The 25,193-nt window shown below is 42.1% G+C and overlaps 1 protein-coding gene across 3 annotated transcripts in view; it reads right to left on the bottom strand.

Annotated features, from left to right (window-relative positions):
- Window positions 1-1,478: 1,478 nt before the first annotated feature.
- Window positions 1,479-25,193, bottom strand: part of arhgap21b (Rho GTPase activating protein 21b) — a 40,896-nt gene continuing 17,181 nt past the window's right edge. The window contains exons 5-24 of one of the 3 annotated variants that reach the window (XM_037788124.1): window positions 24,797-24,889; window positions 23,416-23,494; window positions 23,276-23,330; window positions 17,494-19,072; window positions 14,452-14,598; window positions 13,750-13,852; window positions 13,579-13,624; window positions 12,678-12,803; window positions 12,277-12,576; window positions 10,856-10,917; window positions 10,584-10,729; window positions 9,807-9,946; window positions 9,353-9,511; window positions 9,143-9,221; window positions 8,943-9,016; window positions 8,742-8,831; window positions 8,447-8,614; window positions 7,090-7,195; window positions 4,643-4,674; window positions 1,479-4,543 (exon numbers count right to left, since the gene is read on the bottom strand). In XM_037788124.1, the coding sequence (XP_037644052.1) occupies window positions 2,999-4,543; window positions 4,643-4,674; window positions 7,090-7,195; window positions 8,447-8,614; window positions 8,742-8,831; window positions 8,943-9,016; window positions 9,143-9,221; window positions 9,353-9,511; window positions 9,807-9,946; window positions 10,584-10,729; window positions 10,856-10,917; window positions 12,277-12,576; window positions 12,678-12,803; window positions 13,579-13,624; window positions 13,750-13,852; window positions 14,452-14,598; window positions 17,494-19,072; window positions 23,276-23,330; window positions 23,416-23,494; window positions 24,797-24,889 (5,129 nt within the window). In that variant the 3' untranslated portion in view covers window positions 1,479-2,998. Of the gene's footprint in view, window positions 4,544-4,642; window positions 4,675-7,089; window positions 7,196-8,446; window positions 8,615-8,741; window positions 8,832-8,942; window positions 9,017-9,142; window positions 9,222-9,352; window positions 9,512-9,806; window positions 9,947-10,583; window positions 10,730-10,855; window positions 10,918-12,276; window positions 12,577-12,677; window positions 12,804-13,578; window positions 13,625-13,749; window positions 13,853-14,451; window positions 14,599-17,493; window positions 19,073-20,439; window positions 20,895-23,275; window positions 23,331-23,415; window positions 23,495-24,796; window positions 24,890-25,193 lie in introns of those variants that run through there. The other 2 variants (XM_037788125.1, XM_037788126.1) reach the window with 2 other exon arrangements.

The raw sequence follows: 25,193 nt of genomic DNA on the forward strand, positions 1-25,193 counted from the left end.
TCTCTCACTGCTATTGGAATATATGAACTAGTACTCCCTCTGGTGGACAAATAGAGGTAATAGATAATGATAGATAATAATAATCAGTTCAGTTCATTATGTAAAGATTTAACTTTTGACAGTTTCTGATAACCTTGCCAACCAACTTACTGATTATTGTGTTCATGAGTATGATTACTGCTACTTGTTTCTCAGAATTTCTCTGTTCAGTGTTTTGTCTTTGAGTGAATGTCTGGCTGCATCAGTCTGTAATTGCTTTACAAAACAAGGGCACAATGTTTAACTTGTGTTGTACTCCAAAAAACAAAGTGTCTATCCTGAAATGGTTTGAAATCACATTTTCCCACGTCATATTTCTGAATTGAACTCTTGTTCTTTTAGTCACTGTGCCTTACTGTGGGTGGGATGTTCATGTTGGGAGCCCACATGACACTGAAAGTGAGTAAATATGGATAGGCCTGGTCTGAACTGTGAACTCAAAAGCAGATGATTTAATTTTCCTCAAATAATAGCCAGTTATTAGCGAGGGAAGTTTAAAGAAAAAGTGTACATGATGTTATCCGATAGACCTATTAAATTAAATAACACATTTATATTACATACTATATTGACATTTTAAATAGTATACTATAGGACTTTTTAATGACATTTCTGATGACATATTTTGACTTTTTGTAGCATTTTCTATGACTATACTGTGACGTTTTTTTATGACATACTATACTATGACGTTTTGTATGACATACTATGACTTTTTTTTATGACATACCATGCTTTGACTTTTTCATAAATTTCTTCATGACAAACTATAATAGGACTTTTTATGACATACTATACTACAACTTTTTTGACATTTTTTATGACTATACAATTACTTTTTTGTGAATTTCTTTATGACATACTATGACTTTTTTTTAATGTTTTTTATAGGAGACTACACTATATAGACCCTCTAAATTAAATTACACATTTTGGTAACAAAATAAAGTGGATTAACATGTCAACAGACGATTAAGATACAATAAAAGAACTACTGACACGCTAGCGAGTGGAACAATCATTAAATGATTAACATTAGACTACAACAATTGAATATCTTGAAACTTCAATAGAATAAAACAGCAACCACCAAGTCAGACAAGGCGTGTTAACAATATATAATCACTTCCTCCTCGGTAACCTACTACCATCCTACCTAGTAATACACCATGTCGTCAACGACCACTACACCACTGTACAATGTGTAGAGCACACACAATGCACAGAACGCTACGGTGCCTAGCAACACTGACATTCTAATCTGTACAGTCATTTTTTACACTGACTAACAGAAAAAGACTGTCAAGTGAAAACATCTTTACAAAGTGATCTATGTTACACATAAAATACAGTGTCAAAAAAGCCACATTAAATCTTTCTTTGCTTACTCCTATAAGATGTTTCTACACTGTGGTATAAAAAATACACATACATAACCATTTGCCATTGACAAAATTTATTTCCAGTGTTTCAGGAGTCTGTGCATACCCCTCTAACAATCAGAGGAACACAGCATTGATACAAACGGTCCAGCTCAATGAAGTGTCTCCTCATGCAGGGAACCTCTCTCCTCAGAGAAGTACCAAACTGCCCACAACACCCACACACAGGCCTCATGAGCATCATCGTCATCACAATACTGTCCTTTAATCCTGCAAATCTGATGGAAATGAAAAGTAAAGCAGCTAAAACATGGCATTCATATGTACATTTAAGTTACTTATTTTTACAAGGAATATTTAAAATTCAAGTTCTGTTAAAATCAAAGAAATGAAAAACAGGAGAGAAAAAAATGTATAAAACATGTTAAGACCAGAGTGGAATGCCTAAGGAATGGAAGCTCGGCATTTTGTTACATAACCTCTAGAATGACTGAGAGTCGACAATAAAATATGTCATTCACAGTAACATCTTCGTGTATCTCAACAAAGACAATATGGCACCCTTAACAATTCATTGTGAGGCACTTCCTATTGTGAAAAAAACATGATTTTCTGATTTGAATACCCATTTTCTTTTTTCTTCCAACTTTTTTCTTCCTCTATGCAATCTACTGCCGCCAGCCACTGACAGATGTGTGAACCACAAACACTAGAAACACAGCATAACATCTGCATCAGAGGGATGTTGTTCACTGCTCTTTAAACCACATAACTGGGATGAATAAGAACTCTATTTCCATTTTGCATAAGTCCAGTGTCTCCTCGTCCCCCTTGTACCTTTTGGAAAGGCCCCTTTGACAGCAGAGAGCTCGTAGGCAGTCCACACACAGGCTGTACCAAAAACACAATTCAAGTACACAGAAAAATAGGGATATGTACACTTTAGAGTGAAACACAAGCATCTAAAGCTTTTAGTCAGTATTACAGCAAGCATGTCTGTACATTCTTCATTTGGTTACTGAGAGACTCACTGACTTTAAACATCGTAACTTTCTTTACACAAAAATAGTTCCTCTGCAATACTAAAACTTTGTACTACTTCCTATTCATTCTATAAGTCAGGTCATCCTTAAAGCCACATAGCTAAACCTTTAAACAAACAATCTTCTCAAGTGACACTTCCTTGCACAAACTTCATAGGCTCATCGTTTCATGAGCGACAGGTCCTCTCGATCTTCAGCATAACAGGGATTTGTATTAGGAGGGAGGATATCCTCCTGATGCGCCATCCCAAAGTCATTTGTCATAAAAAAAAAAAAAATTAAAAAAGGTATAAACACCATTTTGTTTCATGCCTGATACATGAGCAAGATCAACGATCCCTGTGTGCAGTAATTCTCTTTTCACAAGCACACACACCAGTTACAGACACACACACAGACACACTCCAGACAATTTTGTACAACATGCTCATTCACTAACATTGGTCACACAACAGACGATATACGGACAGACTCCCGATTACGTACACATCTCACAGACGGAGAACACACACAGCCACATACGTCCAACACTTCTCACAGGTACTGATAGAAGCGCGAATGTACCACCTGGGAATTAGTGAGTTTATGTGGGTGAGCGGTGGCCGAGAGGCTCAGATTTTTACTCTGGGGGACGTCTCCGTTCAACACCTCTGCTGGACGATGTGGGAGTTCAGAAGAGGACGAGGCTCCGAGGTTCTGGGAGTTTGCGCTGCACAGCCCCCCCTGTTGTTCAGAGAGGTCCAGGCTGACCTCGGGATTGCTGGTGCGGTGGCGCTCGCGGGCAATCCAGTCCCTAATGGAGAAGTCTTGAGAGCTGCACTTAGGCTTCAGCTGGTCCACAGCTGACAGCTGGGACCAGCCTCCCAAAACGGACAGCTCTGCAAAGTCCCTCTGACCGCCCATGGTGTGTCTGCGTCGGATGTTCTTCTTCTTACTGCGGCCCTCTGGGGACCGGCTCCTCTGGCTGCCCACGCCAAACATGTCGTCCACAGACGTTCGCAGACGCACCTTCAGTCTGTCAGTGATCTTCAGCTTCCACGCAGGCTCTGCCTTGTCTAATTCGCTACGAGACGAGGAGCTGAGGCTGCCCGTGGAGCGGCCTTTGACTGACCCCAACACACACGACAGCCTGTTGGAATCTTTATCGCTCCAAGCTCCGTCCAGCGAAGACTCGCTGACGGTTTTCTGTTGAGCAGCTTTCTTTCTGGAGAGTGTGTCACACTCGATGAGTCTGTGGGAGGGGAGGGGTCGAATAGCTTCCTGCATTTCTCGCTCGTCAGCTTTTCCGACTGTAAACACCGACAGGTCGCTCTCGCTGTCCGTCTCCATCGGCCTTCCCTCGCTGATGAGCTCGCTTCTCTCGTCGTCTGCGTCGTCTCCGCCCCTGCTTTCCGCCACAGACTGCACTTCGGGACTGAGGGTGCTGAGCTCAGCTCCGGTCAGGAACGTCATGGAGGAGGTGGTGGAGTAGTCGGAGGTGATGGAGCAAACCTCCGCTCCGAGCCCGCTGGGGCCGGCTTCTGGACCCAGAGCCGCCGTCCTGCCTCGCCTCACTCTGGGCACCGACGCCTGGGAGCTGGTGCTGTTCATCGTACCGAGGTCGGACACCGTGTCGTCGTAGTTGGAAGGCGGGTCTGACAGAGAGGACTGGTGAGCCATCGGCATGCGGTAGCTGAGGTTCGGGGAATGGGGGGGTGAGGCGTAGGGGGAGCCGCTCTGAAGGGTGGAGGAAATGTGTTCTGGAGGCAGGGAGGGGGAGGGCTGTGATATCAGGCTGCCAGAGAGAGCTTCTTTCCTGTTGGTTTTGTCAAGCTGTTCCTCCGAGCTGTTCCTGTGCTTATCTTTCTCACTGGTTTTATCCGTCTCCCCCTCCTCCTCGGTCCGACCGTCTGGGGACCACAGAGGCTGCTGCAGGCTCTCCACCGGGAGCTCCTTCTTGGAGAACACAGCGTCCAGGTCGTCGTCTGAACTGCTGGGATGAGCTTTGTCCTTGGGCTTCTTGCGTTTGCGGCTGGCGAAGAAGGAGGAGCGCAGCATCTCTTTGCTACACTGATCCTTCCCAGACCCCCACAAGCCCTGCTGATACAGAACCAAGATTCATCAAAACAAGAGTTGAAAAGATAAAAACAGAAAAGAAAAAGGAATATGTGGAACAAAATGAAATAAGGAGGACATTACCTTTGATTTGGAGGAGTCACTACATGCTGAATCTATATCAAAGAGAAGAGAGTCATTAGTAAAAGTCTGCCAACCCTCTGACTTGCTAAAACAGTGAACAAGATAACGAAAGAGAAGAGGCAGATTAAAGGTTTGCTCAGAGTGAAACTGACAGACATGATGAGTATAATGAGAGCGGCTGAATGAAAGCAGACGACACATTTTCGGCTCAGAGAGAGGAGGACGAGTAACCACACTAAGCAGTATATGGATACGTGGATAAAGCGGCAGAAGAGGCCTGAGATGAAGGGTGAGAGGAAACAAAGTGAAAAACCCAGCAGTAAACCAAGACACAGAAAGCAGCTCATGCTCATGTATCGATGGAACGACGGCACATCACGGACAAACACGCCAGTCACAGAGCATCACATGTAGCCACCGACCAGCCGAAGGCATTCTTTCCCAACTCAAAGACATCACAGAGGAGAGGGAGTGATGAGTCTGCGCTGACTTTAAGGGGGCCTGAGCTGAACAGATCAGTGAGTGTATGTCGTGGTCGATACAGATGGCGCAGGCAAGCCTTAGTATAACGGAAAGATTGTTCTTACTCCGAGCTAGATTAACTCCAGTGGGGCCCTTTAACATGTAACCTGTCATTCTCAACAACATAAAAAGCAAATCAAAGAGTTCACAAGACTTTCTTGTCTCTCTTTGCAAAAAGGAGAAAACACGCAAAACTGCAACTAACAAGGATAAGCAGACTGATAGCCCCTTTTCACCAAATAGTTACAGGAACCACGGAGCCACAAGAACTAAACTCAGGAACTGAAGAAACTAAATTCAGTCACAGAATCCTCTGGTTAAAGTCTGCTGGAATGGTTCCTGGGCCCCTGAAAGAGTTCCTGCGGTGGAAACGGGCTATTAATGATGTAATTTAGATTCAAAATGTGTGTCAGTGTGTAGCGTAAAGTTGGGTGGGTAGGGAGACAGTGTGAGGGATGTGTCAGTGATTGATGTAGGTTATACATTATGATGTAACAGTAGGAGATGAGGAAGTATGTATGTAATATGTGTCTGTAATTGAAGACAAAGACTTTGAAATAAGGACATCACAGACAACAAATCGAACAAAAAGACACGAGGAGGCACCTGAAACAAAAAAAACTTCCTGCCACTACATCTACATGCATGGAGTCCCGTCCACTGCTATATGACAACATGTGTGCGACTGCATCAACAAGTCACTACTGGTTGTATGTGTGGGTTTGTTTGAGTGTAAACGTTTGTGTGCTGGGGAACATCCAGCTCAGTCCCACCACTGCGACCCCCAACCCTAAGACATCATGACAGAGTATGCCACATGACCGGGAGAGAACCTGAGGATGACCGTACCATGCTACTTGTCCTTGCGATCAGCTTTAGAGACAACAAGAGACAGCAGAAGGGCTTTCAGAGAAAGTACAGCAGCATCGCTCTGTATCCCCTCAATTTAGGGTATTGGTTTAAATATGAGACGTGCACACCACAGGAAAAATGACAAACATCGACTTCTCTTTCTTTCTTTTTTATCTTTTTTCCTCCTTTCGCCCAAATTTAAAAGAGCTGCGGGTTTCTGCAGACTAGGCAGCTACACTGGGCACAACACTCGTCCTTCTTCCTACAGTCCCAGCTGTCCATCACTGACATAACAGAGTCCATCAGTGACATCATCGAGTGATAGACGCCGCCCACTTGGCCTGTGTCAAGATTGGGTAATGTGTGAGTGCTGGACAGGAATAAGGGAGAAAAACAACACACTACAGACAGAAGGGCAGAGGTCAGAAGGGTTAAAACTTCCATCGTTTCTTTTGTTTGTTAGATTTTCTTTGGGAAAGAACATGCCAGGATTATGTGAGAGACGAGGAGGAGGGGAAGAAAAGAACTGAAAGAAAAGGAGTCGTCGTCTCAACACAGGTAAAGCACAGGGAGAAAAAAATGACTTGAGCAAGAGGAAAATAAAAGAGTAAAGCAAAGAAATGAACGGAAATAAAACTTGGACAATTTTATCTCTTTGGGCAAAAAAAAAACGTCAACAGCGAAACAAAACAGACTTTTATCCAAAAACAAATAAATATAAAATCAACATACTGCAAGGTATTTTTTCAACAATTTTCCAATGGTAAAACCACAAAATGTATTCATTGAAAAATTACTGGAAAAAGCTTGCTTTAACAAAAACACAAATTTGGTGGATTTATTTTTGCTCAAAGCATTTAAAATTATAAAAAATAGGCATGATGTTCATTGTCTTAGAATCAAAAATAGACACACTGCTAACAATTAATCTTAAAATAAATCTATTGCACAAATATTTTAAACTTCAATCTACTGTAATAACATTAATGGAATATATTATTGCTGCAATGATAATATCTTTGCTGTGGTGATGCTGCAGTGCTGCTCCTAAGAGATAACTCTCTTAGACTTACCTGAGACCTCGCCCGGTGAAGCTGAAGTCCGTCCAATGTTGGAGAGCAGGTGGTCGATATTGGGCACAGGCTGAGACTGCACTGTGCGCTCCTGCTCAGCTGTGGTCTGGAGCCAAACATGGAGGCAATGACACAGTTGGAACAAGATTAGAAGAGAAAGCAGAGAGTAGATAAGTGAACACAACACATAAATGAGAAAAAAAGATAATAACCACGAGAAAAGGCATGAGTTGCATTTTATCTAAAGCTGCATTAAAGGGTAACTTTGGTATTTTTTCAACCTGTACCCTATTTTCCCACATTTTTGTGTCTAAGTGCCTAATGGGGACAATGATTTTTGAAACTGATCCAGTATTGGGGGATAACGTTGTAACCAGCAGCAGCGAAACGAGCTGTGAGGGCAAGTGAGCAGCATCACTGTAACATTAAGTCCACTAAAAGTGCTTGTTTTTGACACTGACGGCTCAGATTATGATTATAAGTGTCTGAAAACATTATGGAAAGGACCCTACAGAGAAATAAAACCTTTTTCTTACCTTTCGCTTGATCCGGTCTGTTTGTTATTGTGTCTAAGTCTCGCTCAAGGAGAAGCCTTGTTATGAAATCTAAATATCCATATACTCTGGCTCAAATAAATACGGGCGGCCATCAAATTTAAAGACCTCCTCCACATTGTCGAAATCATCTAAATATTCAGCCATGACATTGAAAATCTTTTAGATAACACTAAGCTACGCTTTCTGTACTCCAACACAACAAACTCTGATCAACTGGCACTCGCGTTTCCACCGTGGATGTATTCCACTATTCCACCGTTGTCTCCGGGCAACACGTCACCTCCCCAGATTTCAGAACGAAACTTCTGCTTGAGCGAGACTCTTTCCATAATGTCAAACACTTACGATAAAAATATGAGCCTGTCATGGCTGAAACAAGCACTTTTAGTGGACCTAAATGACGGTGCCAGCTTGCCCCAATAGCACCATAATGCAGCCTATGAGCAGCTGCTGTCTACAGCGCTTTCCCTCAATACTGGACTAATTTCATCTTGTTGTCCCTGTTGATCAGTAAGACACTGAAACATGGGAAAATAGTGTCCAGGTTGAAAAAGACTAATGTTGCCCTTTAACTGATAGACTGAAAAGATAAATTAATTGAATTAACTCTGTTCTGGTCTTCACCAACATAGTCATTAGAGCCATAGCTCATACAAAACAGTGACTGGTGCAGCTTTAAACACCCATATATATATATATATATATATATATATATATATATAAAATAAACATAACATGAGAGAAGAGTTATCTGTGATAAACCAATAACAAAGGAGGAAGAAGAAAAAATGGCCACATACAACAGGGTCCTCATCACCGTCGTCAGTGAAGAACCAGTCGTATTGCTGGATAAGGTTCTCAACTATCTTGCACTGGTCCGGCATGTGATTGACCATGTTGGTCATGTTGTCCTCGGAGGTTCTGACCAGCGTGGGACCAAACACAATCGCCAGGTTACGAGGCTCCATCTAAACAGATGAGGGTAGGGCAAATCAGGTTTAATGAAATAATCCTCAAAGGAACACTGGATTTACGAGGGATTGGAGGGCGTTAACTAATGACATTAACACTGACAGATCCTGTTAACTGCCGTACCTTGTTCTTTTCACAGTTTTCAGAAACCTTCTTGAGGTGAGCACAAAGGTATTTGAGAGTTTCAAAGTGGTGATCAGGTAATTCTTGTATCTGCAAGAATTGAAAAGAAAAAAAAAAAAGGGGCAGAGTTTTGGGTTTAGTGGTTTGACTAAATGTAATGCTATTCAAATGAACGCTTCTCGAATTAGATTTTTCACTCACCAGCCTCTTGAGCTCCTTTAATCGCTCCACTGAGTCTTCTGATCTGTTGGCTTCAATAAAATCTGCATACTTTTCTGTGGATAGAGCAGGAAAAACTTTACTTAGAACTGCACAAGGAAGAAATCACACAGATAATCCAACGTTACTCGCGTTTTTGCAATTTCTTAGTCATGACTGTCTGTGTATTTACAAGATCTCACCATTTGTAAACAGAGGATCTGGAAGTTTTCGGAAAAAGGACTTAAGTAAGCTACTGATGACATTGAGGTCCCGCCATTTCTGCAGAGAAGTGAAAGACAGAGAGAGCGTTACGTTAAAGCTTACAGTACAAATCTGTCGCTGCTAAAAAGATGTTGTCAGGAAAGTGGCACACTGCACTGTGCTGTGCAACCCGGCTGTCAGTCACTCACGTCTTCCTGGATGTCGATGTCATTCATGCCTTTGCTGTTGAGCTCCTCCTGCATGCTGGAGATGGCAGCGTTGTTCCCAGGCACTCTGTAGATTCCTGTGTAGTCCAGACCTCTCTCCTCCACCACATTACAGCACACCTCCACGATCAGAGGAACAAACTGCACGACACACAACGGGAAGACGTTAGATATGACAAATCACTGATTATGTTGAATATAAACATTGAACAAAATCCTACAAACTGTTTGGATGAGCACAGATGTGATGTGCATGCATCTACAGTATGCGTCTTCAACGGGCAGCCAAAGTGAGCCACCCCACCAAGAATTAGTGACCGCTTTTGCTGACTTTGGCAATTTTATGTGTATGGAAGCAACATGCTATTAACATCATCTGAAGGCTAAACTACAGGAGCATTTTCTCTCAAACATATAAAGAGAGATTGAGACTCACCCTGCTACTCTGTGCAGCTGGACAGTCGTCAAGCCGCACCCCGAAGACCCCAGCTGGAGTCTTTTTTTCAAAGGGCTTCCTCATCATCCCTGCAATGCCAATTTTCCAAGCACCTCTGTCCCGTGGTGGACTGGAGTCATCTGATAGGGCAAACACAAATATATGCACACACATTAGCTATTTGACATTATGAATGCCCTCTAAGTGTAACATGGTTAACAATGCTTCCACTTGTGTATTTTGTGTGTATTTTGGTCCAGTGTTCGATCACTTTAAAATATGTGTAGTTGCCTTTAAGGGAATGAGGCACCTTACATTCTTCCCAGTTTAACTTAACCATGTTAGTGGTAAGTTACGGTTGTAACATTGTGCGGGTTATGTTTTGAGAGTGTTCATTTTTGTTCATTATTTTATCATATAAGTGTATACTGTATGAACCTAGAGCAGTTTAGACATGGACAGAGACATTTGTGCAATTGTAGATTTACAAATTCATTATATCTGTTCTATGAACAGGTGGCATATGGCCATGTAGGCCATGTTGCAAGCTAAGTTAACTACCAAGCTGTGTATTTGTGTGGTAACATGAGTGTTTCTATATTTCTAGTAACATCATTACTGAAGATACATGTTCCACATGATTCCAGTGAACGCACCATTTGTCTATTATCAGAATTAAACCAAGTCAACTGGGAATCCTGGCCTGTGGTGTCCATATAACAAAATACAAGATCACACCTGTTACATAAACACACTAAGTGGAGTTGGTGTCTTTACCTCTCAGCGCCCTCCGATCCTCTCCTGTTTTGGGCGAGTGAGGGCTGTGGGTCTTGCCGTCTGTTTTGCCTCCCAGGAAGGCCTGTTTGATACTGAGGGACTGGCGGGAGGTTTTGGGAGAGGGTTCAGACCTGCTGCTGGGCGAACTGATCCAGAAAAATAGCAAAACAAAACACAAATATTAACATTAGGTTGGCATACAATTAAAATGGGTAGATATGCAGTTGAGTACTATGGTTAAGCCTCAGGGGGCAATGTGGAGTCCAGCGTACCTCATCATGTTGTATTCTTTGATCTTTCGACTGATCAAGTCTTGACTTGTTACAGAAGGATTCTGTAATGACAGCAGAAAAACATTAAGTCATTAAATAAAGTTGGATTAAATGCAGGTTAATTTAGATTTTATTTCTAATATGAGTGAACAATTGTTAGTTACTTGATATTGCTTGTAAATCTTTTTCTATAAGGTGCCTTCTGGATGACTAACTGACTAGGACACAGCTAGGGCTTCAACTAGCGATTATTTTCATTGTCGATTAATCCGTCTATTATTTTCTTGATTAATCAATTAGTTGTTTGGTCTATAAAATATCAGAAAATGGTGAAAAAACATTGATCAGTGTTTCCCAAAGCCCAAGATGACATCCTCAAATATCTTGTTTTGTCCACAACTCAAAGATATTCAGTTTACTGTCATAGAGGAGTAAAGAAACCAGAAAATATTCACATATAAGAAGCTGGAATCTAAGAACTTTTTTTTTCTTAAAAAATTACTCAAACTGATTATCAAAATATTTGGCTATTAATTTAATAATTGACAACTAAAAGATTAATCAATGAATTATTGCAGCTCTAGATACAGCACAAAGATAAAATAAAAATTAAAGGTCAACTTCAGACAGGCCAATAACTGTAAAAATGACATAAGCGCCACCTGTTTGCTTTCAGACTGCAGTCTGATACAGACATGATTAGAAATGCATATTTTCTGCATTAGATGACTGGATTTAATGTTTTGCTCAGTGGTAAAAATGGTCTATGCTAATAATAGGGGCAGTTTTACTACCAGTATCGCAATATGTACACTTAATTCTCCCTACTTTTTCCAGGACATTTCCAATCCTGCCTAATCATGTTCAGACAGACCTCCATCTCAGATATCGGACTGAATTCTTGCCAGGAGATATCATTTAACAAGGTCTTGCTGAAAGGCAGCTCACTGATTGGCTCGGTCTGAAATTTTCCTCTCACACCCCGAGAAGAGCCACCTGTGTTTTTTTGTTCTACCCAGGTAGAACAAGTTTCCAATGACACCTTATTTTAGCTTTTGTTAGGCGTTTTATAAATAAGAGCTGTAATTCTCTCCGTCTCACTGACACCATCATTGTATGTAATTCAAAGACAGACGTTGGTTCACTTTGTTGTTGCTGATGGGTGTGCCTGTGATTTCTTTCAAAACTAGAGTGAAGTCTACTTGTTTTTCCTGTAACTGTAAACAACTGACCACAAGTGCTCTGCCCTGATGACATTTTACTAGGTGGATACGCACAGGATGTCCCTGTGCTTTTGGGACTTTAGGCCTTCTGATAAATGTGTTTAAATTTCTCCAGACCTCCATCATTTTAGCTGGAGGCGAGAATACTGGAGATCATAATTGATTTGGCTACACAACATGAGTGTGGCTAGAACAAACCTCTTCATCTGGGTCACTGTTTTCCTGAATGACTCTGATCCAAGACAGCATGTCGTCCCTCCCTTCTGCCTGGAACAAATACTCGCAGTCTGAGGTGGTGAGTCGCAGCACATTCTTGCGTCTTGTGTCGCTATAGGAGATGTCAATCAGACAGGCCTTGATGCTGATTCGCAGTGGGTCCTCGTCAGACGGCGTCGAAGCATGAGACAGCGCATCCTTTCTGTCTTTGTAGAGGATTAGGGTGTGACCTTGTAAAACAGCATACATCGGCTTCCATGATTTCATTCCTCCTCCAACACGCTGCAGAGACGGGGAGACAAGAGAGACAGAGAAATACTCACACATCAAAACATTAGTGATTTATATTGCTGTTAAATGAAGGCATGAGTGTACAGGCATACCTTATTTTTATCTGTATTATGTTGCCTAAGATTGAGCAACCCTTCTTTGGAAGAATTTGCGAAGACATCAGAACAAGAATCTCTTCGAGATCCAGAATCACCAGAAGATTTATGTCCGTCCAGAGCCTGCAAATGTGAATTTATGAAATTTTTTTTGGTATTAATTAGTGGATTGTTGAGTGTGTGACATGCAACATGGGGAGAGTAAGAGAGCAACATGACATTCAACAAGATCTGTAGACGAATCAAACTGGGGATGTCACAGATACGTGGTCACTAGAACATCACAATATCTAAAACATTTGTGTCTCAAAACACTTTCCAAATTGAGAGAGCATCAAAGCTTGTTTGACTACAACCACTAAATAAAAACTGTCAAGAAACACATCACACACCATTTCAATGAGATTAAAGGACTATTTTAAATTCCTGAGAGCAGTAGGTTGTGTTATAAAACAAAGAGCTAAGTGCATTAAGCAACAAGTTCCATATTTTGAGTCGTTTTACAGTAAGATTCATCCACATTTACATTTGTAGAAAGGTAGATCTGGCAGTCGAATAGTAATCTGATTGTCCGGTCAGTGCTAAAGGTTTTTCATCTATAATGTTATAGTATTAACTTCCTCAGTTACGTGCAGAACAAAACTGGCTGCCACTTCTCTCTCTGTTCTCTTTCGGGTCGAAAGTTTTTGGGAAAAGTACCACTTTACTTAAATACAGTACACTGCATAAGTGGTGCCATTACAGTTGGATTTCTATTTGCACATGTATTTAACATCTGCTATTTGATCATTCCAGATGCATTTCAATACCGGGTAAAATTAAAAAGAAAGAAAAAATCTAATGTTGTAAGATGACATAAAAAAGTCTTGCATGTTGTGAGTGATCTGTAGTTCCTCACCTTCCTCAGGCCCTTGAGACCGGGCATGTTCTTACTGGAAGATCTCCTAAAGAAGTGGAAGAACAACGGTGAAATGCAGATTTCAAGTCAGAGACAAGGTCAGACAGATCCTTAACCCAATGTGTATGAGAAAAAAACTGAAGCAATGACCTAATCCTAGTATGCACTCACCTTCTGCCCTCCTCCTGGTAGGTATCCAGACCCTCATCGTAGGATTTGGACCGCTCTGTTTTGCTGGCTGTATCAGACTCCAGCAAAGCACTTCTCAGGGACTCTACACAGTGAAATTAGGTTATTTGTCTTTTATAACCCAAGTTATGAGTTCTATCATATTAAGCGGTCAGGGGTGGCTTGGGTCTTTAGCCGTAGTCTAAACAAATGTTAAAGAAAGTCAGTGAGAAAAAGATATCTCAACAATAACACCACGCTGGGTTAAGGTCACAAAATATTGAACTAAAATGATTAGTCAAATTAAACAAAATCAATAAATGACAATCTAGATAAGGTTGTATTCATTTAGCTCATTTCATTGAAACTGACATCGTCTGACATCAAAGAGTAGACGAAACTCTGGTGTTTTTTGTTTTTTTTCAACAGCTGCTGCCACCATTTTGGACTGAAAACGATTATTACATGTATAATATTTTAACTGTTCAACACGGGCCATTTCGGTAGAATATGACAATAGAACACAGAAATTTTAGTTTTACTTTTGTACAGCACTTTTAAGGCGGACGTTTTACTGACGTCCGGTAGTCACCTTCAGTCCAAAATGGTGGAAACGTAGCTTTGCTATCAATTGACTTTCCCTTCTTGTGCAATATACGTTCTTTGCTGACATATCCATTAACCAACCAACCTAATGCTATGTACCTTGGTCATGTGACATCTGCCGACGAATGGGAGGGCATGGCGAGCCTTGATTTGAGGGACCTGTAGTTATGGATTGCGCAACAGATATCACAGCGGAGGGTGGAATAGGAGCGGCCTCCCGGTCAACACTGGGGCTGGTTGGCTCGTCTATGACGACAATAAAAAATTCAGTGTGAGATGAAATACAGCTTTTGTCACATATTTAATGATATATATATATTTCTGCTCTATAATTCCACATTATGTTTCTGACTGGAAGAATGCAGACCTGCTGAATATTTATCTTTGACATCTTTATTTCAAAGACAACTTCATTAACTATCGTCAGCGGGATTTAGGAAAAATTAATTAGTCTTTTTGTGACTCCCATGGCTTACATGCCACCCCATATCTGAGAGTCGGAACGGATCATCTTCCAACATGTTTCTTGAGGGAAAAGGAAGATCTTAACACTTGGGTAATACCGCCCACTCCTGGCACTTCAAGCCTGAAACAGCTCAGAGTACAAAGCTGCTCTCTGCAGCCGAGGGGCGTTTGGAGCTAAATTTAAAAGCAACTGTCCTAGTTCCAGCCTGTACCCAACTTTGAAACGGGGCAAAGGAAAAAGGATGTCACCATCTCCCCAACAAGGTCTGTTAGGCTACGTTACTATGGTTCTGCCCATCATTAATAAACATTATTTAGTAGAAACAACTCTAAAGTCTCCCATGTATTTATACTATCTCCAAATATAAGATGAACATTCTCATCTTCTATACTCTTCATACAGCAAAGTCCATAACAAACCCAAAGGACCTAAACTCAAATACATGCAGTGAACTTTTACATATGAGGTATAAATGCAGCAGAAAGAACAAAACAACTGGGGTCTCGTCAGGTTAAATGCTCACTCTCCTGACAAGCCATACACCAAGCAGGCAGCTTGCTATAGCAACACTCGAGGGGGGTTTTGCCCTCTCACACACGGCTACTAAAAGAGGTGTCAAAACATGTATCCAAAATTAGACTGCATAGCTATAAAATGTATTCAAATTAACAGGGAAAGACCAAATTCCAGGCATACTGCAAAATAGAGTGAAAAATACCAGCCACTGCTATCTAAAGAAGATAAAAGATATATGACCTGCCTGTAGATTAGCTGAATAAAATGATGGATTGGGCTATTGGACCAAATTACCTCACACGACTAAGGCCTGGACCAGTGGGCTTTCAAACAGGCCATTGATGGAGGCCCAGCGGCTTACACAATCACGGCACTGTTCTCCTGGGCCGGGGCACCAGTCCCAGAATGGTGGTGTTGCGGCATCATCACTGTCACTGCCTGCTTTGTCTGCACCTGCACCTGGCCTGTCAGACCTCCTTAACAACCAACATTATACAGACACTGAGGGAACGGCCAAAACACTGTTGGTAAGCCGAAAGTGTAGTGACCTCACTGATAACTCTGTAGTGAAGGTATTCTTCCAGCCCACCCCTATCTCAATAAATGGGGAGGACAAAATATTGCAAAACAACTCTAAGTATAAGTATATAGCTGTACAATTCAACAGCACCACAAAATACAGCCAATACTGGCAACTGAGTGTAGATTATGAAAAGTCTCAAATGAAAAGAAGCGAACAGGCCTTTGAAGGGTTTACCTTTGAGGTTTGTGAATGAGGAACTACTTTAAGTTTTAAGTACTTTGCAACATATGTTAGATTTATTTTACACTGAACTGCTTCAAAAGACCCAAATTTAACTCAGAAGCTAACTCTTCTCCCATGGGTCAAACTAAAAACTTCCAGTACTGTTGCTGCCTGTGACCTAGTTCCTCTATACAGTATACCTGCAAAGTACAAACTGTTTCCTTTATGTCCTTCCAAAATATAAGTAGATCAGCCATCAAAGAGTTTACTTAAGTTAAAACCACCAATGAACGATATGCAGACTTGGGTCTTTCTATTTAAGCTTCTTTTCGTCATCATTTCTCTGAAGGACCAGCCTAATCATACAGAAGTAACTCTAAGACCTAAAACAAACACAGCCAAAATGAACTGTGAACATCCTATCCACTCCCACAGAGTCCTTCATTTTCCAGTTTACTACATTATGTGGCATCACAGAAACACTGCTAGACAGATAGATGGATGGATAGACAGGCACCCAAACATACATAATACATATTATACATGAAGAGACAGATGGAGAGAGACGAACAGAGAGAATAGACAATAGATATCTGAAAATCTGACACAAGATTTCAAAAAGGTCCTCCATCTGCACGCTCAGTCTTGCCTTCGGCAATTCACTATAGCCATGTTCTCATCAAGGCACACCAATAAACATTCTGAGAGATCCTATAAATAATGTATTTTTCTCACTCCTGAGCTGATTACGACAGATTCTCTAAAACACGACTGAATACGTGGAATATCTTGGCTGTAAAATTCATACTAGATTTAAAAATGTGTTTGATGCCATTACTGAAACCTGCTACAAAGCGGCAAAAAGCATTCTGATAATCTCTCAAAGGATGAGTTAAAAACAAAAACTGCTTTTCAAAGCACTGATGATGACAACTATTTAATCACCAGGAAATGCATTATGGGACCGCTGAACCATAATGCAATCCATTCTGAAGAGAGACCATCCAAGAAAACAATATATTAAGAGGAGAAATTCAATATATTCCAAAAGGCTTAAGCCATCCTTCACTCCACCCCAGATAAGCTGAATATACCACACAACCTCTCTGAATGCCACAAAACCTGATTAATAACATCTTCCCACAAAGATGAATTTATCTGTGAACATCTCCCCAGCACTGTATAAACACAAACCAATAATACACTGAATCAGATTAACAATGAAACTATAGCAGGCACCACAGTCAGTTTTCCATCCATCTATTTTGAACTGATTTCTATTAGCATCTAGGGTGGAAGCCCCTTTAACTAGCTACAGTATCAGCACTGCTAGTCTGCCTCGTGTTACTACTGCCTGCTGTCGTTGCCATGACAACTTTGGGCGGCAAAGGCTTACAACTGATTATTCTCTTACCGATGAATGGAATGGAGTCCAGAGACTCATCCAGGTTGCTGGAGCAGGAGGTGTGACATTGTTCCCCAAGGCGGCGCATGCGTATCTCTCGACGTGCGTCGTTGGGAAGCCAGCATGCCGCCACATCTGCTGTGGAATCTGGTCCGTCGTCGTTTACCGCCAGGATGTAGGAGGGGTGCCGCAGAGGGCTGGGGTTCTTCCCAGAGGGGGGTTTCTCCCTCATAACAACCCCACCGGTCTCCGTGGGGCTTCGTCCGTTGACCTGACTCTGAGAGTGTGGGTGGGGTGGTTTGAGGATGCTAGGCCTCTGAGGCATCTGTTTCTGGGTGGAGCATGAAGAAGACCTGTGTCCTACCGATGCTGCGTCTCTGCCTGCCTCAACTGCCTGCGAGGTTTCAGCCCGGATCCTGCTCTGGCCTTGTTGGGTAGTGTGGGCTGCATGTTTTCCTTTGACTGCAACTCTTTGGTCAACAAGAGATTGTTCAGCACTTATGCTCTTTCCAAAATGTGAGTGTCTGTCCGAGAGCATGGGTGAGGAGCGGGTCTGAAGAGAATCTGGTCCTTTAGAGTAGAGAGAAGGGTTGGGTGGCCCCCTCATGCCACCGCTGTATCCAGCAGAAGGCCTGTAGAGCATGGCGTGTCTGGGGGCAGACTGTCTGCTGGGCCTCGTACCTTGGTCTGCCCTTCCGTACCCTCCTCTCCTCTCATTGGGCCGAGCCAGCTCCGCAGGGTCAACATAGTCTGTAGAGTGTGACCGGGCTTTGTGCATTAGGCCATCTTGGGACACGCTTCGAGGAGGCCAGTTCCTGGCATGGCCCATTCTCTCTGCACTGCTCATGCGATCCTGTGAAGCACTGCGTGGGGCAATCTGAAAGTGGGGTGGAGGTCCTTGGTACGACCGTTCATGGGAGGTACTCCTCCGTCGTATCCCCTTAGGGCCCCAGTTTTCCCGGGGAATGTGATGAGTAGCGGCAAAATTGGTCTGACTGGACCCTCGCAAATTGTCAAGCCTCTCCTGGATAGTCCGACTAGCGTGAGAATGGATTCCTTTATTGTCAATGTACTCCCTGTACGTTTGGTAAGTGCGCCAATCGATGTTTTGATTGTTGCCTGGGTAGTGAGGTGCCTGACCTCCATATGGAACCATTCCTGGACCGCCGGGATAGACATCAGCCTTTCGAGGGCGAGGATACTGGGCCAGTGACCCAGGCCTCCCTCTGGCAAAGACAGGGTCCATGTAATCTATCCTATGTGCTGGACCCATGCGCCCGATTTGGGCTGCATCAGGAGGAACCACCACAGTCCTCACGCCGTCGTTGCGCATGCACACCGCCATCTGGCTTTTTGGATATGATTGAGGAGGAGGAGGTGATGGAGGCACGGTGATCTCCTTGCGGTACCCATGGTCAGGAGGTGCTGTTGGCCCTCGGCAGACCTGCCCTGCTGAGTCTGTCGCCTGGGCCATGCCCGTAGGCTTACAGTCTACTCTGGGGTAGCATACTGGGGGTGGTTCAGGAATGTGACAGGCATTTCCACTGTAGCTGCTGCGGCCACGGACGTAGGCATCCTGGGAGTAGGCCTAGGGACAGAGCAACAAAGCAGTGTTACAATAGATACAGTACAAGCTGCATTTGCGAGTGAGTGTAATATTCAACAGTGTGCTACTAGATGCTTACAGAGAAGTCAAGCGTGATATTACAAATGCGACTGGATGCATGTGTGTGGGCAGTGCATGTTGCAGTATGAGTGAGCGGAGGCGTTAGCAGTTCAGGGGTGTCAGTGGACTTCATCTGCTCCTTATTTAGAGTTCTCATGGTAATGTTCACTGTTCCAGATGATAGTACACTATATACGCCAAAGTAGGGAATCTTTTTCTCTAACAGAGAGAGATGGTGCTTCAAATGAGATTTTAATTGTAGAGCAGTCTTTGTCCTTTATTCCTGCCTGTGTTGTTCAGAGAATAATGGCTTGTTGCTACCAAACAACTGTGAATTTCAATATGAAGAAAAACATTCGTTGATGGAAGAATTTAAGATGTACCATAACTGCAAACACCATAAGATAGAAGTGGAATGGTGTTTATTTTTTGCTGAATTCAATATTTAGCCTGCACTGTGACAGCAAAGATTGTGTAACAATCAATACACGTTACATAAGGCGATCAAGTAGCTAACACTCGACATGTTTGAACAAAAATGCTAACATAAAAATGAACAGTAAAAAATGTCATTCATTTTCCCACCTCAGGCTGACGGACTGTAACCTCAGACAGACAGGAGGTCGCCCATCCCTCATAGAGAAAGTGCTATATTTAGCCTGCATGATTATCATCCGAGGTTTGGAAGCCTACACTGTTTCACAGAAGATACTACTAAATTCATTTTTAATAAATACATAATTAAAGCTAAAGCTTTCTATGGGCTTGTTAGCCTCACAACGTTTATCTGCTACTCGTAACATACTGCACACACAACAAGCCAGCAGACGTGTAAAGGTATGAGGACTTTGATCCTGCTACTACCTGGTGTCAAATTGCAATCTTACATAAAGCTGTGTGTGTGCCACAGCAATCAGTGCCACCCTCTGTTCCTCCCTTTGTAAGCATGAGTGTGCAGGAGAGTTCAGAGGTCACTGGCCTTTATCACACTAATGACATCTGGCATGGTGGATGAAGAAGGGGCGAGGCTTCACTGGAATGCCAGCTGGATGCCAACTCGAGTGCTCAATCTAACAGGTACTGCAGACACAGTGCATCAGCCATTTCTACAGTCCACACATCTGAATCACCAACACAGAGCCGACCACAGCAACTAAACAGCAATAATGTAAAACCTGAAGACCACATCCTCCTGTAATGACGATGCTGACATGCATGACATATGCAAAATGAGACAGCAAACACAACATGTCAACGTCAAATGGGTTCCCAGTCTGCTGTTTGCTTACCGGATTAGTAGTATCCAGAGAAAAAGGCTGCCGTTACAGCATGTGAAAACGAGAGGGTCAAGAAATCAAAGGGAGAAAGGGTGGAAGAGAAAAAGATGCCAGCAGAGCAAAATGCACACATTATAAAAAAACAGCCACAGCAATGACTGGGCTTGACATGCTAAAAATATACTAGAGCTGCAGCAGCAGTACAGGAGGATGAAGAAGCAGAGATGGAGCAGGGGTTGCCACGTTACGACCTGCCTGTGCCAATCTGTCCTGGGTGAGGTGGCAGGAGCAAAAGCTTTCCTCCCATGCTGCTGTTAAGTCTCCATGGCTCAATCCATCTTCAGCCAGAATATTACGCTAACTGAACAAGGTGCCTCCAGACTATGTCTCTCTCTCTCTCCCTCCCTCCCTCTGCTATTGCTCACATGACAGAAGCAGCAGCTGCTGATTATACATTCAGCTCTGATGGTACAGCTCCCCCCCCTCCCATCCCTTCCTCCTCTCTCCTTTTCCCTTAGCATCAACCTGTTTTAAACACAGGGCAGTCAGCTGATTTTATCTACTGGTTACAGCTCATCATTCATGCTGTTCCCTCTTTTTTCCCCCTGTTTTCCTGGTGTTCAGTTCCCTCCCTTTTTCTGCTCCCTGGATGTACACTCTCTCCGTCTCTTTGCTAAGCAACTGCTGCCTGTCTCCAAGCAGTAAGTGTGTGCCGCCTCCTACAGCGTAATGTCATCCTGCTAGCATCTCCGATAATCCTCTTGTTCTTATGGACAACCCTCGTCAGTTTGCCTGCCTACACTGAGAGATATTTTTTGCGCGGCTGCTGGCCATTTATGATGCAATACTGTGGCCAGTGTTTTCACAACACACGTGTAAGATACAGTGGTCTGTGTAAATGGTTAGAGAGGAAAAAATTGGCAAAAAGAGAGGGAGGACCTAACAGGGAAGAGGGGTGGAGTAACAATTGGTCATGAGAAAGGAAAAATATGACTAATAATAAATGTAAGAAGAATTTGAATTGACTCATAATAGAATGTTATATCTATTAATAAAGAGTATTGATACCACGTTTAAAATGTTCCAGTTAAATGACTGCTTGCATATTTTTAGGAGGAGGAAGTGCTAAAAGAGAGAGATGACTGGTTGTAACAACAATACATATTGATATTGCAATTGTGGATGCCATTCTCCTGAATGATTAATTGACCATTACCTATCAAGTTAATTATGAGGATTCAATCTGGACATAAAGTATCCACGAGGGAAGATTTCAGGTTAAGCAAACAGCAAAGCTCTTTCATTATATAATTCATAAGCAGGCTGTCTAATAACAATAGGCTCCTGGGAGAATATTCCTGAGCATCCTGACAAAGCACTTAATGTTATTTGCTATAGATATGGAACAGATGAGTGCACCTTCTCTTTGCCCTGAATGTGCAGAATGCATAGTGTTGCTGCCTGCAGCATGCATAAAAGGTTAATCATGAGATCTAAAGTGCACACCGGTATGAGGGCTCATCTCTGCACTGGAAATATTTGAGGGACATGCAAACCACATTTGAAATTAAAACATTTTTGGCAGAGCATGGTTAGAACAAATGGGTCATTATTGCCTTTCGCAATAGTACAATAAACTTAATGTAACATTAATATTCAACTATATTATCTAATTTAAAAAAAATTAAAAAACACCACCCAATAAATTAAAAAAAAAATCAAAGTCATTTCCTTATAAATTTATATTCTTTATTATGAAATATATTTTTCTGATGAATAATCCATAGCCTTTAGTTTAATAATTTAACATTATGTATTTTACATGCACATCTTAAGCTATTTTTAAACTGTCATGGAAGTTAAATGTCATTGCCACTTCTCTTAAAATATCTACTCTGATGTCTTACAAGCAGGAACTGTATTAGCCAACTGCTTCCGTGAAAGCAGTCATAGATACCAGAGTCATAACGGAAAGAGCATGTCGCTACACGGCCACCTGATGATTACACAACCATTAGTTGCAAAGAAAAAGAAAATCTGTGTTTCGCTTAATTTCCTAGTTGGGTTTCTATTTAATTAGGTATGGTAAAGGAGGTCCATTTAGGGTGGTTGATGGTCTACTGACTCACTGTACGTCTCTGAAAGCCATCCAAAATATCACACATGTATACTGTGAGTACATGACCACAGAAAAACACCTTTTTATATGCTGTTGCTTCTATTGATAGTAGTTAATCTGCCACCGGTAACAAACCACTGAGGCTGTTACATGTAGTTCAGCATGTGTGGCGGTGATCCATATTGCATAAGTATGTTGAGGACTTGAGGATGCAGCCAGAGTAATGAGTACAACAACTTTTCTACAACTCAGCTGTTTAATGTAGGTCTATTCGGTGTACACCTCAGTTTGATGACACATTTTAACAAAATACACTCTTACCTTTGTGACTTTAAAAAGTCAAAACATATACAGATGTAGCTGTGTATATAACTCCATGATACTATGACTGTATATGTATTTTACATAATGCTTGCTCTACCAATCCAATTAGGCTATTTCAGCAGTAGTGTCAGCAGCGGTTTGAGGACAGAAATGCCGCTCTGGCCTGATTAGGAGGCCTAGATAGAAAACTCTGATGGGATACAGGGGCTGCCTGCATCTCATGATAACTGTCCCAACATGAACTCCTTAAACTAGAGCAGCTCTGAAATGATCGTGGATCTGGACAAACCGTGAGCAATTTCGGTTTTAAGAACTGAGAAAAGAAAACACACTTTCAAAATGGTGCTTTTTTGTTTTAAAAGAATGAAGTGAACCTCACTTGGAAAACAGGATTGAGAAACTTACCAGTTGCAGTATATCCTCATCTTTTGGCATCACACAAAGTTCGAGAAAGTCACCACTGTTGGGGAACAAAAAGAGATTTGAAACAGGGAAAATACACAGACTGACCAGTATCATCCATACAAGTGTATATTAAACCTCACCTGTCTTGGATCAAGGATATAACCTCACAATAGGCTTTCCCGATGATGCTTGCTCCATTCACCTTCACTATCCGATCACCTAATAGACGTTAAAAACAGCAGTATTGACATCAGTAACAGAGAGGGGTATTAATAGACTGTAATACCCTTTTCCACCAGAATTTGCACTTATATGCAGGTTTTCTAAACACGGGAAAACCTGCTAAAAATAGGCGATAGACTTTTTTCCCATTGCCAGTAGACGTGTATGCCTTTATGTTTTTTTTCTGGTGTTTCACGGTTGACATCGCGGATGCGCCGCCCGGCATCGGAAAATGTTACCTTGGTTGCTTCTTATTTAGACTCTCTTTCAAACTCTCGAACCAGAGTTGGTGAATATTGGAACAGTGGAAAGACTAACTAGGATGGTTTTCATGAGTTTTATTTTGTTTCAGTCGAGTTTGAATGAAGTGTGATTTACGACGATCAGTTGCCTGTTGAGTGGAGTCTGGTAGCTTTTGAGGAGAGCGTATGTTATTAATTATAATAACTGTTCAGATCCATGTTGATTTTTACCTCAAACCAGGCCGAAGGAGGTGATGTTTTCACCGGCGTTGGTTTGTTTGTTGGTTTATTGGTTTGTCCGTTTGGAGGATTACTCCAAAAGTCCGCAATGGATTTTTTGGCAGCGACGTACTTGAAACCTGCTTTGGCGGAGGTCTGCGCTCTCCGAGTGCACTTCTAGTATTTATTATATATTCACTTCAATGCGCATCACATAGCATCGCACCGGAAAAGGAAAATTAAAATGAAAATTAGCGCGTCTACGGGGGTGTCATGTTTCCATCACTGCCGATCGGAGCTGGAGCCGATAAATACCTGTGACTGCTGCAGAGTTATTTGTCCCGGGAATGAATGCCAATTGTAACCTTTCCCACTGAAGGCAAAAGCCAGATGTTAGTGGGTGTTTGTCTAATGGGAAAGGGCTTCAGTTTGTCTTAAGAAAGTAGATGACGTTGAAGTTTACAGTAACTATGCTGAAGGTTCCCTATATCTACTAAAGCATAAAATCACCGGGGTATCTAACCAGTAAAGAGGCACAAAAAGGAGCACTCTCCTACATCTGCATGGCCTGGCTAATGTTTTGCTTCACAGCATGAATACCGTCAGGCCACTACTGAAAACTGCACTCCTTGCATTTTTCCTTTTTTGCTTGCAACACTCTAAAACGTCAGTGCAGTAGCTAAGGGGAAGTTTTCTGCTCTGTATGACATCAGTTACAGGAATAGGCCCGGGTTCTTGTTATGACATGACTTTCCAAAGAACTTACACTCCCAATCAATCTCTAGTAGGTATTAGTAGGTTAACGGAGACTAATTGCTTGATGATTGGTTATTATTACCTGTGCAAAGCCCAGCTCCGTGACCAGGGCCGCCTTCCTTGACTTGCTTGACGAAAATGGTGTCCATCGGTTCTAGCCTATTCCGTTGTCTCCCTGATCAAAAGAAACAGGCGAGTATACATCACACAACAAGTATATAATCCAAAAGCATGTAAATTGTAAAGTAAACAAAATGTCAACAAGGTGAAGATTGCACATAAAAAGCAGCACAAAATTTTGAAGTTTCCCTTTTTTTACTACAGAAGAAGAAAGGAAATTAAAAGAGCAAATAACTTGATATTCTGGTAAAAGAAGCACTATACTGAAGGCTGAACCTGAAATGTGAAAACAACAACTACAAAACCTACCAATGAGTGCCAGACTGAGCGGTAAATCGTTTCATGACATTTAGGAGAGA

Source organism: Sebastes umbrosus, chromosome 12 (genome assembly GCF_015220745.1).
Source record: "Sebastes umbrosus isolate fSebUmb1 chromosome 12, fSebUmb1.pri, whole genome shotgun sequence".
Classification (NCBI taxonomy): Eukaryota; Metazoa; Chordata; class Actinopteri; order Perciformes; family Sebastidae; genus Sebastes; species Sebastes umbrosus.